Raw genomic sequence first — 19,167 nt, 5'->3', positions numbered from 1 at the left:
GATATATATATATATATATATATATATATATATATATATAGATATATAGATATATATAGATATATAGATATATATATATATATATATATACAATACCAAACAGGGGGGTTGTGGGAGCACTCTAAAAGGCTTTAAAGTATATATAAGTATAATAAATGCTATTGCATATGTACCCAAAACAGGGGTTATTTTGTTACAAAGTTATGATGATAAAATTGATAAGCCACCATACCACGTCAAGGTAAACCCCGAATGGCGGTCCCTAACTTGTTTTATATTTTATGTGCATTTTAGCATTACCTGTAATCAATGTCCGTTGAACGCTGTTTTTTCACTAAGGGCTAAATCCTTTAGCATTACAGGTAATGCTAAAATGCACATAAAATATAAAACAAGTTAGGGACCGCCATTCGGGGTTTACCTTGACGTGGTATGGTGGCTTATCAATTTTATGATCATAACTTTGTAACAAAATAACCCCTGTTTTGGGTACATATGCAATAGCATTTATTATACTTATATATATACTTTAAAGCCTTTAGAGTGCTCCCACAACCCCCCTGTTTTGATATTGTATATATATATATATATATATATATATACACACACACATACACACATACACAAGAACATACACAAAGGTGTTGCAGGCTAAGTTTAAAGTCTTTATATCTATTCCTTGTCATATTTACAGTATATTCAGTAAAATGGTATAGTGTACAGGATAATAGTGCCCCTAACTGTTTCCTTAGGAACTACTGCTTTGCAAGTTAAATGCTGTGCTGTATATACACATGGCAAGAAATAAATACAAAGCTTTTGCACTTTAGTTGTTGAAACCCAAAAGCCTCCTTTTTTATTTATACAGAATATACTGCAGAGCCTTCAAAATCAGAACAAAAACATATGGACTAAATTCAGCTTAAACTCCATCATTATACTAGACAATAACCGTTTACTTACAAAACCACTCCTTAAAAACACCCTGAATTTTAGTAAATGTGTTCATGAAACTTAAGGATGACACCGTCTACTGGGTAGAAAGGAAAAAGTAAGCAAACTGGCTTAAGCGCTTGCAGAATTGATTAGAAACAAAGAGACTGTTGGCGGCCTGCAGCCCTTGAACTTACTACAGTCTGTTCAATAAATTTCAACTTGGAATGGCTCTCTGCTCCTTCAAACGAAAGAGTGGCCTTGTGCCAAGTCTGGCTGCCACCCATGAAAAAAAAATGAGAATAAAACTTCCTGCTTAGGAAACCTCTCCTCAATCTCGTAGTCTTTATGAGATGGTAAAATCCCACCCCCACAACCAGCGACTGAAAAGAATAGTATAGTTACTTTATAACCCCGACAGAGCAATAAAGCCCAAACACAACTGTTTCTAAGCAGTTATTGCAATGTTGAGGTGTGCTCCGATCTGCATCTTTCGCCCTCTAGCGTAAATGCATTTCTGACATGGTGACCTGTCGTTAACACTTTCTAATGTGTTATTTTCGGACTTGTTTCCTGTAAAGTTCAGCTTGCAGACTGAGTACATACAATCGGATTTTCTGCATTAGGAAGTGGTGTCTGTTTAGATATATTAATGTTTGCCACGCTAAATTTGTTATATCATTGGCAAGGCTTTAAGGACGGAGCTTTTCCTAAAAACCAAGAAAATAAATGATTACACTACAACAAGGCAGTGCTCATTGCAAGTGTTTCCTTGCTTGCCCTCCGTTGGTTTAATAATACAAATACAGTTCGATGGCTACAGGCGTTTTTTTTTTTAAAGACCTTAATGTAAACCATCCCTACACTAAGCTGAGAGACAGAGGAAAAAAATCACAAAGGAGCTGCCTTTTTCCCTCCATGGGAGCTTATTTCTAATGTTTCTGGTGTTTATGGAATAAGAACAGACAAGGGGTAGAAAGGAGGTGGGGGGAACTGTCAAAGAGAAACAAAAAAGGGGGAAGCCAGAATGCAAACATCTATTCAGAGGCCAGGCACACTGACCAAGGTCAGCCCAGAGATGCACGACCCCCATAGCAGCTGTGCAATTATCCCCAAATTATACACAGACTTGAAATTCCGAGAATCTGCATGGCATCTTCACATAAGAGAGCGATCCAGAGGAAGGTGTAATGATTTTAATTGCTCCCTGAGTTTCTAAAAGACTAGATTAGATGCTCTCATACACAGAATGGATCTAATGTTATGCACCATGTTTATAATGCCACAGCTGAATGACTGTAATGAGATGCCCGGGTAGAAAGAGCCTGCAGAATAATACAATACTCAAAAGGTGGGTGCAGCTTTTTAATATTTTAAATCAGCAAGTAGGATATGAAATAGCTGATTTTAGATTAAAAAAAAAAAGTTTAAGAGCAAATAAAATCATTTTATTTTACCTATTGCAGCATGCGAATTGCACAGTGCCTTAAATTCTAATCACTTGAAAAGTAACCAAAGTTATGGAGACTATATAATTTGTTATACACTTTACTTCCTGGAAAATAAAATCAACATTTGGGGGGTTATCAAAGTCCAAATTTATCTCAATATTTTCTGAAAAAAACTCCAACCAAATCCGCATGGTTTTTTTTGGGCTCATTTATTAATACACTTTCCCGAAAATTTTGTTTGCGGGAAAAAAAACGAAACAAATCGTGAAAAATCCAAATTCTGATTTTTCACCCGAAAACTCAGAATTTTGCCCAAAAACTCCAAAAACTATGGGGTATTGCCAAAAACCCAGCGCACATCAAAAAATGAGTGGGACTTCTCCCATTGACTTATATGCAACCTCGACAGGTCTGAGATGCTGGATTTTCAGATTCAGACTTTTCCATACTCTGTGTTTAATAAATTACGAAAAATTTGTGATTTTTTTTAAAAGTCCGATTTTTTTTAAAAAAAAAATCACGAATTCTTCGTGATTTTTGCATTCTGAGTTTAGTAAATAACCCCTTTAGTTAGTGATTCTGTTGAAATATTATGGTAAATTTGTCCCAGTACTCATCATTACACATCAAACTCTTATAATAATATTCATATTATTTAGCTGTTAGGATGCGGTGTGTACATTTATTCCAGTGAAAGGGTTAACGAGTCATTCCCACTACTCTCGAGAACTCCAACAATGAAAACATTGGCTCGTGAAAAGGATCTCACTGCCAGCAAGCCACAGTGTGAGTGAAAAGTCCTCTCTGTTTTCATTACATCTCTGGGATTTCCGGCTTAGCTCTGGAGCCCAGATTCCAAATCCCCTGACATTCCACCCACTATTTTAGATTTTACCCAGCATGACCAAACAATAGTCTCAAAAGAAAAAAATCCTCAGGGTGTATACAAAAGTTCAGTACAATATTACATGCTGTAAGTCTCTCTCTATCTGAATATGTCAACAGATATATGAAAATGATGGGTGGACATAAAACACTTACACAACTGACAGAAAGATAGACTGATGGAGTGTCAGAGAACTACATAGATATACATACTACAGAGCATAGCTGTCCAACCAGAGGCCTATGGTCTGGATGTAGCCCTTCAATTGATCTCTGTATTAAATGAAATACATAAGGATATACAGGCCTGTTAAAGGAACAGAAAAATTGTTTTAAAGTAATAAAAATATAATGCAGTGTTGCCCTGCACTGGTAAAACTGGCGTGTTTGCTTCAGGAACACTACTATTGTTTATATAAATAAGCTGCTGTGTAGCAATGGGGGCAGCCATTCAAAGGAGAAAAGGCTCAGGTTACACAGCAGATAGCAGATATATAATGTTATCTGTTATCCACTATTTATCCTGTGCCATATAGCCATTTTAAAATTTTCGCCATTGTGACTAGTTTTTATGAACTATAGTAGTGTTTCTAAAGCAAACACATCAGTTTTACCAGTTTTACCAGAAAGAGTTGGCCGAATACCGAACCGAATCCGAATCCTGAAATTAGGATGGAGAGGGAAAAACATTTTTCACTTCCTTGTTTTGTGACAAAAAGTCATGCAATTTCCCTCCCCGCCCCCAATTTGCATATCTGGATTCGGTTCGGCCGGGCAGAAGGAGTTGCCTGAATCCTGCTGAAAAAGGTTGAATCCTGGCTGAATCCAGAACTGAATCCTGAACCGAATCCTGGATTTGGTGCATGCCTATTTAAAACAAATCGTTTTTTGGTGTTACTGTTCCTTTAAAACGCTAAATTGAATATGGTATTTTGGAGATTGGTAAGCTGAGGCAAGTCAGATGTTAATGTATGTAACTGTTCCCTTACATTAGCTACATGAACAGATGCAACCAATAACTATAAACAACATATAGCAAATTTTAAAATCCACCTAAAATGCAATCAACATATGGTATTGCTGCTAGCAGACACTAAACTTTAGCTTTTATAGTCTAATAAATAAGAAATCTTTAGGAGCATGTCTCTGTACAATGTAATATTAGTATTATTTGATATTGTCTCCTTTTGTTTATCCTACTGATAGGACCCATTAAAAGTTCTTGAAAGGTAATCTATGGGTTTTATTTATTGTGACTTGGCTGCTGAAGGTGCAGTTTATCTTGTGTATGAAAAGTATGTATTCAGAGGCGTAACTATAGGGGGGCGGGCCCTGGCGCGGGACGTGCAGCCGGGCCCCGCCCCCTCCGTATGGCCGGAAACGGCCGCAGAACTGAGTGGTGCGCGAGCTGCAGGGGGGCCCTGAGGGGGTGCGGGCCCTGGCCCAATCGCACCCCCTGCTCCCCCGGTAGTTACGCCACTGTATGTATTAGCTATCAATCTAAAGCAAAACAACTGTCCATTGGATTCAGCACACTACATGGCCTTCATATAAAGCGTGCATTCTTCATCTATTTTTATCATTTATACATTTTTTACATAGCTGCTGAAGATAATTTTGAAAGGGGACTGGACAGAGCTAATGCAGATAATCTGCAGGTGTTTTCAGTGAAAAAGTGCCACGTTTGGAATTCTTTAGTGCATTAACCCCTTCATTATCACCACAGTGTTTGAACGGCAGTTCATTAACAGTGAAAGTTGGAACCTTCTTTATTAAATGCTGATTTTTGGTAATTCAGAATAATGCATCAAATGGGCCTCTTTAAACAGGTGGGGCTTTGGGGAGCATTTGAAAGGGGAGAGTCTAATAGCAGGGAGTTTCAGAGACAAGCAAAAGCCCTGTAAGACGCGCCAGGAGATTCCAGAGTCTTCTTACCTCCCGGCGTGACTCTCCTGGCATCTCCAGGCGCAGGCACGCCTAGGCACTGACGTCAGCAGGAAATTGACATTGGCGTTGGTTCCTTGGCAGTGACGCTAGTGTAATGATGCTCGCGTCTCCGATGCCGCCAAATTCCCTTTAAAAAGGGAATTCTCCATTTTGACAGTGCCCAAGCTGGCTTCTGTTTTCAGATCCTGTCGAAGCGTTATTCTTGAATTATTTTTGAACTCCTGTTTTTTGACTTCTGCCTGACTTTCGACTTTGATTCTTGCCGCCTGTCTTGGCCCTTTCGCCTGATCTTCGACTACGTTTTTGTCTAATCCTTGCCGGTACCTAGTTTTCGGGACTTGTTTCTATTTTATACCACTCCTTGTAGGGTCCACAGCAGAAAGCCTGAGGCCCCAAAAGGGCGTCGGTGAAACCCGGAATCCACAGGGGTGCCCTGCGCATCCGAGTGTACTCGCGGCTTTTAAAGGTTCCTAACTGACTAGTACGTTACAAGCCCACGAGAAACCTTACAGTTTAGAATAAGATGAAGCTATAAAGAAGCAGAGAGGTGAAGGTCAGAAGCAGAGTGCAAGGAGCAGGAATGGAAGTAGTTTGAAATCAAACCTGAGAGGCATGAAGGGGTTTCAGTGTTAAATCAGCTTTTTAACTCTCAAAAGACTTTTTCCAGGAAATCTAATCCTCGCCATCATCCAAGGTGTTAATAGCCTTTAGTAACAGCTACAGACCCTCGACATTTTTGGATTCTGCTGAAATTTCTTATAAATCATCTCTAGAAACAAGGATTGTGTGTCATATTTGTAATACTTTAAATATGTTTACATAATAATAATAATACATATAAAAGCTGTCTATCGTTGTCAAGGCAGGGTGATTTTTTATTTAACTTTTCATCACTGCAAACATGACTCCTAAGAGAAATCTGTGTTCACTCCTGTGTTAAACAGACCGCTTCATATCCCAGAAATGCATACCAGAGCTATCCAAATGACACACTTCAAACAGTATAGAATATCTCAGGTTACATATATACTGCCAAGTTTGGTCTTTACAGAGGTTAAAGGGACAGGACAAAGTTTCTGAAAATTCACAAAACTGCAGTCAAGACAGAACCAAAATCAACCAACAATTTATATGATTAATAGCTTTGGTTCCGCATGTGTGTATGTGTAGTGCATGTAGTATATATATATATTTTATAATAGTACTATAACACTACTTTTTTGTTTGTCCAACCAAGCAAAGACAAAACGATGTCTACAAATGAAAAAAGTAACACTGTGCCTGGCTTACTGTACATGCCTAACTTTTGGCTTTTCTAGGTTAACTGCACTGTGCACTTTATGTTGGTTACTATAAATAATTCCTGGACTAGCACTTCACTTTGTGATGTGGTGTCTTTTTATTTATACACACATGATACAGTAGTCCGAAGTTTCTTGAAAAAGGAAGCATGAGGACCAAAATGTTGTACTGTATCGTGTGTATATTTAAATAAAAAGACACCACGGGGCCGATTCACTAACTTCGAGTGAAGGATTTGAAGGTAAAAAACTTCGAATTTCGAAGTTTTTTTTGGGCTACTTCGACTACGACCTTTGACTTCGAAACGAACTATTCGAAGTAAAAATCATTCGACTATTCAACCATTCGCTAGTCGAAGTACTGTCTCTTTAAAAAAAACTTCGACCCCCTAGTTCGCCATCTAAAAGCTACCGAAGTCAATGTTAGCCTATGGGGAAGGTCCCCATAGGCTTGGCTAACTTTTTTTGATCGAAGGATATTCCTTCGATCGTTGGATTAAAATCCTTCGATTCGAAGGATTTTATCGTTCGATTGAAGGAATAATCCTTCGATTGTTCAATCAAACTATCTGCGCTAAATCCTTCGACTTCGATATTCGAAGTCGAAGAATTTTAATTCCTAGTCGAATATCGAGGGTTAATTAACCCTCGATATTCGACCCAAGTGCCAGTCCAGAAATTATTTATTCCAAATTGTGCTTATATGTCTAAAGATTGAGCATGCACCCTGAAGGTTACTTCTGAGATTAAACACATAGGTACAGGACCTGTTTTCTAGAATGCTCAGAACCTGGGGTTTTAGATCTTCATACCTTAAGTTTACTATAAAATCATGTATTCATGACATTAAATACACCCAACATACTGATTTTGTTTCCAATAAGGAATAATGGTAACTAGGTTTGGATCAAGTACAACTTACTGTTTTAAGAGAATTACAAACTTATTTTTAAAAATTTGGATTATTTGAATAAAATGGAGTCTATGAGAGACAACCTTTACATAATTTGAAGCTTTCTGGAGCAATTTTTCAATGAGTTATATTGTAGTACCTATTAATAGCACTTTTGTACAAAGTGCCTAATTATTAATATGTTAATTTGCATTTCTGTACCAAGTAAGAGCCAGTGCTGCAGTAAGCATTTCATTTCTGATCTTATAAGTCATCTCTGGATTTTCACAGCTGTTATTTCACTGGCCAGAAATCTTACTGCAAACATTATAGCGCTCTGAAGCCATTTATGGCTTTAGTAGTATCCACTGGCTTTTCTCCGTCATCAAGATGATAGTAACCAGCAGTATAGTGAGAACACTCATTGCTAAAGCTACAGTATAAGGTACTTGTTTCTGATGCAATGCATACTAGACTAGGAAGACACACTTAGAGGCAGATTTATCAAGGGTGGAATTGAAAATTTAAATTTTTAAATTCGAATTACAAGTTTATTTTAGTGTCATTTGACTAGGGAATAGTCCAAATTTGATTTGAAGTTTAAAAAAAAACAAAATAACAAAAAAAGAGTGGAAGCAAAAGACAGAACTCTATTAATTGGCTCATGTGACTTAACATGGATGGTGTGTTTTGTTTGTTTGTGTGCACTGTGAATCGTAGGATCCCAGGGGGCGGCCCTATTTTGCAAATGGAAATTTTCGATTTATGATTTCTATATGGCACATACTACTAAAAAAGTGTATTATTATGAAAATGGTTTATTTACATGAAAAATGGTTTACATGTGAGCTGTTTTATGCAATATGTTTTTACAGAGACCTACATTGTTCGGGAGGTATAGTTTTCCTTCAAGAATCAACCTACACTGAATTTATTGAAAGTAACTCTGATGAAAAATACAAGTTGTGCTAGAATCAACTAAAGGGCTTGTATAAAGGCTGGAGTGACTGGATGTCTAACAAAACAGAACAGATCACTACTTCCTGCTTTTCAGCTCTCTAACTCTGAGTTAGTCACCAACTTGAAGGCGGGCCACATGGGACATAACTGTTCAGTGAGTTTGCAATAGATCCTCATCATTCAGCTCAGATTCAAAAGCAACAGTTATGACCCATGTACCCCTCTCTCAAGTCTCTGATTGGTTACTGCCTAGTAACCAATCAGTGAAACCAAGCGAGCTGAAAAGCAGGAAGTAGTGTTCTGGCTGTTACACATCCAGTCACTCCAGTCTTCTTTATACATTACATTTTTGGCTAACTGGCTATATTAGAAACATTTTTTATTTTGCACTATTTACCCAGTTTTTATTTTTATACTGAACAATTCCTTTAAACAATCTGTCTCCTATCTGCAATGTGCCTGCTAATTTCCCTGATCTATCCGTTTGGGCCTTTTCATATATAACCAAATGTGACTAAACATACCTAGGAGATTTTACATGTTCTGAGACTGAGCTTCAGTTTGTTATTCATTTATTCCAAAATCCCACCCCTGTCCACCTGACCAATAAGATTGCGCCATTCCGTAGTATTTCAGCTGCTATAGTCAACTTCTCATAAAGGCTACCATTAACAAATCTTGTGATCACTGTAGTACTGTCACACTTCCACAACATTATACACACAATAATTGTATCGTATGTCGTTAGGACTATATGGTGCTGACTACATATCACATCACTTCTTGCTTTGCATTGACAACTATAAAAATTTGTATACACCATGTTCAAAGCTGAATTGTGCTCTGATCGGTACTAAGTAGTAGTAAAATATTTTCGCAAGGTCTCGCTGCAAAAAAGACGCCCATTTTCGCAGCGAGAAAAATTTGTTGCCCATTGAATTTTTTTCCATTTGCAAATTTGCAGCAAAGTGAAACGGGTCAGATTCGCTCATAACCAGTAACAAATTGCTTATAGCCCCATACAAAACACTAGCAATCAAGCTGGCTCTTCTAAGACTGCGTACCATGGAAATTGTGTGCTTGTTTTTAATTTTTTAGTTTCTTTTGACCCACTGACAAAACATTTCTGCAGTTACAGTCATGCCTACCTGTTTTACTAAATACATTAGGTGTCAACACAGGACTCCATTCTGGATGACCAGGCAAACTCACTGACAGAACCACATGCAGCTTGACAACATAAAGAAGCAAAACCAGAAAAACTACCGGTACTTGAATTTTGCTTATTCAGACATGAAATATGTCAGAGCTTTGTCTGCATCACAGGCACCTAATGCCCATCATGGTATGGAGCAATAAAGAGGCATTTTTAGCCAAAGACAGCTCTAATAATTAGCCGTCACCAAAAAAAGATTATCCAAACCATTCTATTCAACAATCAATTGCATCCAGACACCGATTTCGTAACAAAATAATTAAAATGAATCAGATGGCTTAATTTATGGCAGTAGGAGTGTTTATCTTCTACTTCCAGATTATGCTGCACTTTTCATATTTAGTAACCCAAAGCAAGACACAGGCAATCCTAGAGCAAAGATATTTAATGAATCACCAGCCAAGGTAGGCTCACAGAGCAATAGACTGAATTTCTGTATTTAGTTTTTGTTTTTCCTTCCTGGTTATTTTTTTTTCTAAAAAAGATTCAGTAGATTCAGTACCATCCCTAATTAGGTGTGATTATGGTTGGTAAAGGAATTGGCTAGGTTACAATCTTGTTCTGAATGTTTCAAGATAAAAGCTGCAGAGGAGATGCCCTACAGAAATCTGCTGAAGTCTTGTTTTTTTTTAGGACATTTTAATCCCTTTTCTTAGAATACATTAGTCAATATACATCAAGGGTCGAAGTGAATTCGAGGGAATTTTCTAAGTAAAAAAATTCGAAATTCAAAGTAATTTTTTGGATACTTCGACCATCGCATAGGATACTACGACTTCGAATTTACTTCAAATTCGATTCGAAGTGAAATAGTTTGAATAATCGAATATTCGATAATCAAAGTACTGTTTCTTTAAAAAAAACTTCGACTTCAATACATCGCCAAAATAAACCTGCCATGTTAGCCTATAGGGACCTTCTAATACATTTTTCTAAGTCTTTACACATCAAAGTAAAATCGTTCGATCATACGCTAAAATCGTTCGAATTGTTCGGTTCGAGCGATTTAAACGCTCCATTGAACGATTTTACTTCGATCATTCGATGGCCAAATTCTGTGAAAAATCCGTCGACTTCGATATTCGAAGTCGAAGTATTTTAATTCGATGGTCGGATTTCGAAGTATTTTTTACTTCGAAATTAAGATACAAGTTGCAACAAACATGTGACTGTCTTGTGTTAGGCTTAATACAAAATAATATGTACATTTATGGGCATATTTGCCAAAGTTTGAATCTCTAATTCATGTGCGTTTTTAAAAACTCCCCTGAACTCCCATAAATTTAAAATTCGACCAATTGAAATTTATTTAAAAATTAAAATTTTTCAAACTCTGATGAGTTTTACAGTTTTGGCCATAAAAAAATTGAAAATTCGAATTTCAAATTTTCAATTCGACCCTTGATAAATCTGCCCCTTAAAGTACTTAAAAATATGATATAAATAAAGATATTGAGCCATGTTACACCTCTAAGTTTTGCAACCTTAGATAGAAGCCATATTTCTATAAATAATTCTACATTTCACAGCAACAACATCAATGTGTTGCAAATACTATTCTAGCAGTCTAAATGAGAAACTGAAGTGACATTTAATCATTATTTTTACATTGGCTATCTTTAACCATTTGAGTATAGGCTTGGTTTTGATTCTGCCATACTGCATGCCACCAAACATTCTGCATGGCATAGACCAAAGAGAAAAAGGTTGAGTCTAAGGTGCTTGCACTCAAGTAAAGGGGAACTATAGCAAAAATAAAAATGTAATATAAGCTTTAGCATACTGAAATAAGAAACTTTATAAATAGAATCAATTTAATATTCTGCATAGCCTCTGAAATAATCACGTTTATCTTCACTATCCCTCTCTCATCATCCGTTTCTCTTCATTCTGTCTTCATGCAGCAGTTGGGTGTCAGATATTCATTGACAGTTAGATCCAATATATCTTATACGGGAGCTTCCTTTCATAGCAGATGAATTAGAGCTCATCCAAATAACTGATTCCAGTACAAACAAAATCTAACAAAATGACTGCCTTTTGCACAAATTCTGCATGTAGAGAGACATGATGACTTGATTTTAAAGGATAAGTCAACTTTTAAAATGTAAAATTGACGAGTGAATGTAAAATTGATGAGGGTGAAATTCTAAGCTCGCTTGTCATTTACATACATTTTTTATTTTGTTTTAATTCCTAGATATTAAGGGATACATGTTCTGTTAATATGAATGAATTTTGTTACAGCAGCGCCACCTGCTGATCAGTTTCAGACCAGTCTGTCCACCCGAGAAGGGCCAACCCGGCCAGGCGCCGGCTCTGTGCGTGCTAGACTGCGCATGCGCGAAATTTGGCTCCACCGCACATGAGCGAAATTTGGCTCCACCGCGCATGCGCAGAAGACAATTCCCGGGGAGAGACGGGAACGGACATGGGGTAGGCGACAGAGCAGGTACGTGCCTGGCGCCCCCTCAGCTTTGCGCCCTAGGCACGTGCCTACTCTGCCTACCCCTAGTTCTGGCCCTGCTGTCCACCAAGTAGTCAAGGAAGTGGTCAGGAGAAAGAAAGAGGCGCCTGGCGTGTTTATACAAAGAAACTGTTGTTTTTGTTCCCGTTCCATATTGCCTGATGAAGCAGGAAATGCCTGCGAAACGCGTTGCAATACTGTTTTGTGAATAAACTATTATTGAAAATTACCACTTTCGTTGGTGTCTGCGTGGAGGAGGTAAGTTCATTACTACCTCCTCTGAATTACCCATTGGGTTTTTAAGTGCTTTTAGCTATTTTTATCCTTTTGGCGCCTCTGTTTTGTCTTGCTACCAGGAGAAAGAAAGAGGCTGCTCTGATGTTCTTCTGCTTAGGAAAGGTTTCTATTTTTTTCCTAACTGTCAATGAATATCTGACACCCAACTGCAGCATGAAGACAGAATGAAGAGAAACAGATGATGAGAGAGGGATAGCGAAGATAAACGTGATTATTTCAGAGGCTCTGCAGAATATTTAATTGATTCTATTTGGAGAGTTTCTTATTTCAGTATGCTGTAGCTTATGTTAAATTTTCATTTTCACGATAGTTCCCCTTTAAGAGGAAGCACCATAGACTGTAAGATCCGACAATAGGTAGGCAGTTAAACTCATTAATGCATTTTTGTACCCTGCGTAGAATACCAAGAAGACTAAACAAATGTGACTGTAAAGTGCAGCATTCAAAACAAGTCAATTTATGTTATTCAAGCTACTCCTATTTACCACATGGCAGTGTATTATTAAATGTATTTTAGATTTTATGTAGGGCCTATTGGTAACATACCAGACACTAAAAAAGCTATTTCCACGACTCTTTGGTTTCACAAATTCTACGTGGTGCCCCCTCATTGTAACTTGTATTCATTTTGATTTCAGAATAAATAACTGGCGTTCTCTCGTTTCCTTCACTGCTCATCTACACACAAAAAAAATAATAAACAGAGCTCTTCTACAAAACTGCAGCCACTGCATTGCTCAGAATTCAATTAAGCTAAAATAATTAATGCTTCCACCACATTAAATTACATTTAACATCTGAGCTATTCTGGTTGTATTCTTTAATCCTTGCTTTTTACGAAACAAGAGAGATATAAATGTTTTGTCTGCATTTAAAAAAAAAAAACATGGTAGGTTTTAGTTTGTGCATATTACATTTCTACATCTTAAATGCTATGTTATTGTTTTTGGCCATTGTGATTTTCTAAAAAAAAAAAAAAAAAAAGGAAAGTGCAGACATTTTTAAAAAACATTAGGAATTTCTGTTAGGGAATCTTTTCAACAAGCGATGAAGTAATCGTTTGTATTTTGCAGGCAGAATCCTAGCATTTTTTCTCACTACGGATGACACCAGGGACACATTCATGTCACAGTTGTTAAAGGAACAGTTCAGTGTAAAAATAAAAACTGGGTAAATAGATACGTAGGCTGTGCAAAATAAACAATGTTTCAAAGCAAAAATGTAACGTATAAAGGCTGGAGACACTGGATGTCTAACATAACAGAACAGAATACAACTTCCTGTTTTCAGCTCTCTAACTCTGAGTTAGTCAGCGTCTTGACGGAAGGCCATATGGGACATAACTGTTCAGTGAGTTTTCAACTGATCCTCAGCATTCAGCTCAGATTCGAAAGCAACAGTTATGACCCGTGCCCCCCCCCCCTTAAGTCACTGATTGGTTACTGCCTGGGAACCAATCAGTGGAAACCAAGAGAGCTGCAAAGCAGGAAGAACTGCTGTGTTATGTTAGACACACAGTCACTCCAGCCTTTATACATTACATTTTTGCCTAACTAACTATATAAGAAAATTTTTTTTATTTTGCACAGCCTATTTACCCAGTTTTTATTTTTATACTGAACTGTTCCTTTAAAGGGGTTGTTCACCTTTGATTTAACTTTTAGTATGATGCAGAGAACAATATTCTGAGACAATTTGCAATTGGTTTTCATTATTTATTATTTGAAGTTTTGGAGTTAGTTAGCTTTTTATTAAGCAGCTGTTCAGACGCCATTATAAATAATATGGTAGCTAGGGTCCAAATAAGAAAATGAAATGTATATAGAAGAGAAAGATACTAGAAATATGAGATATAAAAATTAGTGATAGCCTTACAAAGCACTTGCTTTATAGATGGGGTCAGCGAAGCACATTTGAAAGATGGAAAGGGTAGGAGAAAAAGGCAAATAATTATAAAACTATAAAAAAATACATAATGAAAACCAATGGAAAAGTTGCTTAGAATTGGCCATTCTATAACATACTAAAAGTTTACTTATAGGTGGAGCACCCCTTTAAGGTGGTTTTACCTGAGCCTAGCTACAGCGAGGAAAGTGAGCTGAGAACCAACAAGAGTTCGGAGTTATTTTTATGACATCCATGAGGCAAGGATGACCACGGAAGTTAATCTTCTCTATGCAAAAAGCATATTTCATAAAGGTTATATTTCATGATATCTGCACTAGTTTAATTTGAGAGTTCTTAAGGAAGCTGAACTAATGGTAGTGTTGGTTTCGTGTCATAGAATTTCTATTAGGGTAAGTGATTTTTTTTAATTTTTTTTTAAAAAAAGTTCAGCTGAAACTTTTGCTTTTTGTCACTCCAACATTAATTCTAAAAAAGTAGTTGGGTGGATCATTCTCTTGTGCATGGCCTGTACCTGACAACAGGAAGCTTTACTGGGTTCAGCTATGAATGTCTCCTGTCATGTCACAAATGAGCTCTATCTCAGGCAGTGCACATGAGGAAACACACTAATACTCAGAAAACAAAGTAGCCAAGCTGCATGCAAAAGTGCTAAGTCAACAATGCACTAAAACATTGTTGGCAGTCATATTTTTATGCATGAAAATTAATAACCTCTACACCTAATCAGGTATAGTTTAATTACAGGACATCTATCCTAAGTAAAAGTGGCCATATACTATAAGGTCCGCTCATTTGGCAAGGTGGACAAACGAGCGGATCTTGACCCAATATGCCCACTAACGGCTGGGCGACATTGGGTGAATCTGAACGTTCCGCCCTGGGGCTGAACGATCGGATTATGATACTACGAATGGGCTCCGACAGGTCCTGTATCGTGCAAAAAATCAAACTTGACCGATCGATATCTGGCTGATTTTTGGCCTGATATTGATCGGTTGGTCCCGTCGGGAGCCCCCACACATGAGCAGATAAGCTGCCAATTCGGTCTAAAGGACTGATATCGGCAGCTTTAATCTGCCCGAGTATGACCACCTTAAGAGAGACCTCTGTTACAATTGCTTGAAACATGCTGAAATTATAGAGCTGAGCTGCAAACTTTACAAGACACTGTTTGCATTTGTTAGAGATACAAGAGGGATCCGGTTTGCTTAAATTGGAGCGCCATTTGGGATAATAATTGTAAAATGGACAACTGAAAGAGATGCAAGCCCTTTTGACACAGATTTGAAGACTCGGGGTTAATATTCGATTTGTAGGAATGTAATCTAGGAAACTGCACCCTGAGAGAAAGAACTATTCTTCACAAGATTTTTGCAAAATAGCATTAGGATTACCGCTAATCCCCAGATTTGTAACATAAAACAGTGTAACTTCAGAGCCATGAGATAATGAAAGGATGGGTGCCAAAAAATGAAAACAGGAAGGGTAAATTATATAAATTGTTAGCGTTATTTATTAATTATTACTTGTAGCATTGGGGATTTTTATGTTTCACTGAATCGCATTAGTACTTCTGTGTGGGCCTGTTTTTATTTGTAATTTATATGTGTATCTGGTGCAATAGGTGTACATTTATTCACATTTATATATGACATATAAGTATTGATTAAAGAGTGTTGTAACACGTCTTCATCCATAAATCAATATGTAGAGTTACAGATGGAGATAAATAGACAGAAAGAATGTCTATAAATCTTGGGTAAGTATATACTCATTGAGGTCTGTAAGGACTGAGATTCCATTCTGTAGCCAATATACTAAAGTTTAGTATATGGGTATAATATGTATGTGTTATATGTATATATAATGTTGTATCTCACTCAATAGCTGATAAACTGTAAACAGTATATTGCACTGTACCTGCAATATTCTCCTGCTTGGGGAAAATCCCTTTTGTAGGCGTAAGAAGACGGTCTTCCTCATCTGGCGTGACTTGGATGCCGATTTCCACAGGCTCGGCCACTTTCCTGAGCTCAGATCGAGTTGAAGGAGGAGGGCTACTTTTATCCATCCTCTTCTCATAACAGACCCCACTTGGGCCACTGCACTGTTTTTTCTTGTGCTCTATAAAAACCAAGATGTCTCCCAGAGGAAAGTTCATCTGACACTGTCCACATGTTAACAAGTCTGGGTCACTCCCACTGCTGTTGAGGCTGATGGCTCCTGGCTCTGGGATGGCGATAGCCTCTTCCTCATCTGTGATCACTGTTTCAAGGTGGTGGTGGTGGTCTTGTGCTATTTGTTACAAAAAAAAAATAAAATTCATATTCATGGAGTTATATAAAAATAAATGCAATCTATACAAAAGGTAAAACATGGGCTTGAGGGAAAGTTAACAGCAACAAAAGAAAATGGCTACTATGTTGTTTTAAAGACCTTGCAACAGCCAAGTTTTAATAAGATTTTTACGAACAAGAAAACATCTGAAAAGAAGATTCACGGTGTTCAAAAAAATGCAAATCTACTTAATTCTACATATATCACATCATCAATGTAACTACCTTTCTAAATTAATTGCACACGCACAAATACTATATCTGTTAAAAATAAAAATGATATATATTGAGTTGTGTTAACTGCCTTTAATAATTAAATGCAATATGAATATATTATTTGCTGACAATACACTATTAGGAGTTATGTAACAAAAGCCACTTGCCTAAGTGCTGCTACTGATAGCATCCAATTAGCAGGTTACTTGTTTAAAGGAAACATCTTATTGGTTGCAATGGGTAAGTGCACCCTGGCAAACTTAGAACCTCTTATTTCAAATGGATAGTGATAAAATATTGCCCAAAAATTGTTCACATGCTAACTCAAGTCAGATATGTTGTAACGTCTACAGAAAACTCAATCTGTCCACATGGATATACCCATTTTTTTCACATAAAGAATGCCAGGAGATATAAATGTTGAAACATTTATGCCACAAAGAAGCCCAGAAAAGACTAGCCTCTACTGGATGTAATGCTAGCCTACCACCTGCCATAAGAAATGCAGAATGCCTATAGCAATATATACAACTGATATTATACCTTCATTTCTTTCCTTAGATTATTTACATGTTCTGCATAATCACACTTCCGTATGTTTTCTCTCTTGAGGTATTGCAGCGACACGGGAGAAGATACAACATTTTACAAATGTATAGAAAGATATTGATAAAGTGTTTAATATATATATATATATATATATATATATATATATATATATATATATATATATATATATATATATATATTTATTTATTTATTTATTTTTTACCAAAATGTTTGTGATAATGTCAAAGGTTGTATTTGATAAAAAGGCGCAGATTGCTTAGGGTCGAAATTAATTGCCAAGGAAAGAAATAGTTCTGGTTTCACAACAAACAGGATTTTACATGACCCCGGCAAACTTTTGTTTAAATAAAAAAAAAACTGTGCTGAATCCATTATTTTTTTCAAATATCTACAATAAAGCAATATACTTTACGGTGGCAAAAATATACATTTTCGATAAAAAATGCAATTTTGTGTAATTTGATTGAACGCAACTGCCAAAGAGTGGCAACTATAGCATTTTACAGTGGCAGCCGCACAATATTGATGTCAGCGAACACGATAATCTGGTTGGTAAATGTAATTCCTCTTAGGAAATAAATAGCAGCACAAAGACAAATGAAATGCATTTATATGAAATAAATGTTCATTTCCCACAAGAAATACAACCTTTGAAAAGTTTCTTCCAAAAGACCGCCATATGTAAAAAAAAAAATGTGTGCGATAGCAAATAAAAATATTTTCCGTAGAAATAAAGGTTTGCAAGTGGGTCACAAGTGACACATTTATTATTTAAATACTCCACCTTTCTTCAGATCTGAATCTGTGAGTTTCCTGCAACCTGCGTTCCTCTTTAGTGTACGAGAGCCATTTTATGTCTTATCAGTAGTGTATCAGAGATGCATTTGGAGCCCTGAAAGCCACCCGCGTTATGTGAACTATAATGAAATTATGTTAAGAAATGGTTTGGTTTTACACTATCATTTTACTTTTTACCCCCTCCCCTTTACTTGACTATTATTAAGTCCTCATAAAACAGACCTTTACAATGGAGGAATGAAAATAGTGACCTTTCCTCACTTGGTTACTCCCAAACTTGCTCTACCAGTGGGTGAAAGTACAAAAACATTTATATCATGTTTGAGACAGGAGTTGCTAATCCTTTCTGCACTTTAGGGGTTAAAGTGATACTGACACAAAAAAACTACTACTACAAAGTTACCTATAGATCGTGTGGACCGTTTTGTGCAGATAGTTGTGATTAGTATTAACAAAAAGGTTTAATTTCTGGTGTCAGTATCTCTTTAAATACAAGACTATACATTCTGGGGGTTATTTACTAGACTCCGAATTCAAAAATCCCCAAAAATTTATGATTTTTTTTTTTTTTATAAAATGGTACTTTTAAAAAAAAATCACAAATTTTTTGGAATTTACTAAGCTCGAGGATGGAAAAGTCTGAATTCAAAAATCCGGCATCTCAGACCTGTCGAGGTTGTGCTGGGTTTCGTGCAATACCCCAAAGATTTCAGTTTTCAGAGTTTTCGGGTGAAAAATTTTGAAAATCGTATTTTTTCCCACAAAGCAAATTTTTGGGAAAATGTAATAATAAATAAGCAAGAGGATTTGATTGGAGTTTGTAGCAGAAAATGTTGAGATAAAATCGGACTTTGATAAATAACCCCCTCTGAGTCAGGAATATATTTCTAGCACCATATATAATGTTCACCCCTTTATCCTACTTGCAAACTATCTGTCCTTCTCCTTGCATAAATACTTGCTCTCATTGTATTTATGAACATAACGCTA

General features: G+C 36.7%; 1 protein-coding gene across 4 annotated transcripts in view; it reads right to left on the bottom strand.

Annotated features, from left to right (window-relative positions):
- bcl11b.S (BCL11B, BAF complex component S homeolog) overlaps nt 1–19,167 on the bottom strand; it is a 78,301-nt gene that overhangs the window by 48,577 nt on the left and 10,557 nt on the right. For 3 of the 4 annotated variants that reach the window (XM_018232387.2, XM_018232386.2, XM_018232385.2), the window contains exon 2: nt 16,178–16,552. The exons of the other annotated variant lie outside the window; for it this stretch is intronic. In XM_018232387.2, coding sequence (XP_018087876.1) covers nt 16,178–16,552 — 375 coding nt within the window. The remainder of the gene's footprint in view (nt 1–16,177; nt 16,553–19,167) is intronic. 4 annotated transcript variants of the gene reach the window in all.

The sequence above is a fragment of the Xenopus laevis genome, chromosome 8S, assembly GCF_017654675.1.
Source record: "Xenopus laevis strain J_2021 chromosome 8S, Xenopus_laevis_v10.1, whole genome shotgun sequence".
NCBI lineage: Eukaryota > Metazoa > Chordata > Amphibia > Anura > Pipidae > Xenopus > Xenopus laevis.
This window is presented reverse-complemented; position numbering and strand designations above follow the sequence as displayed.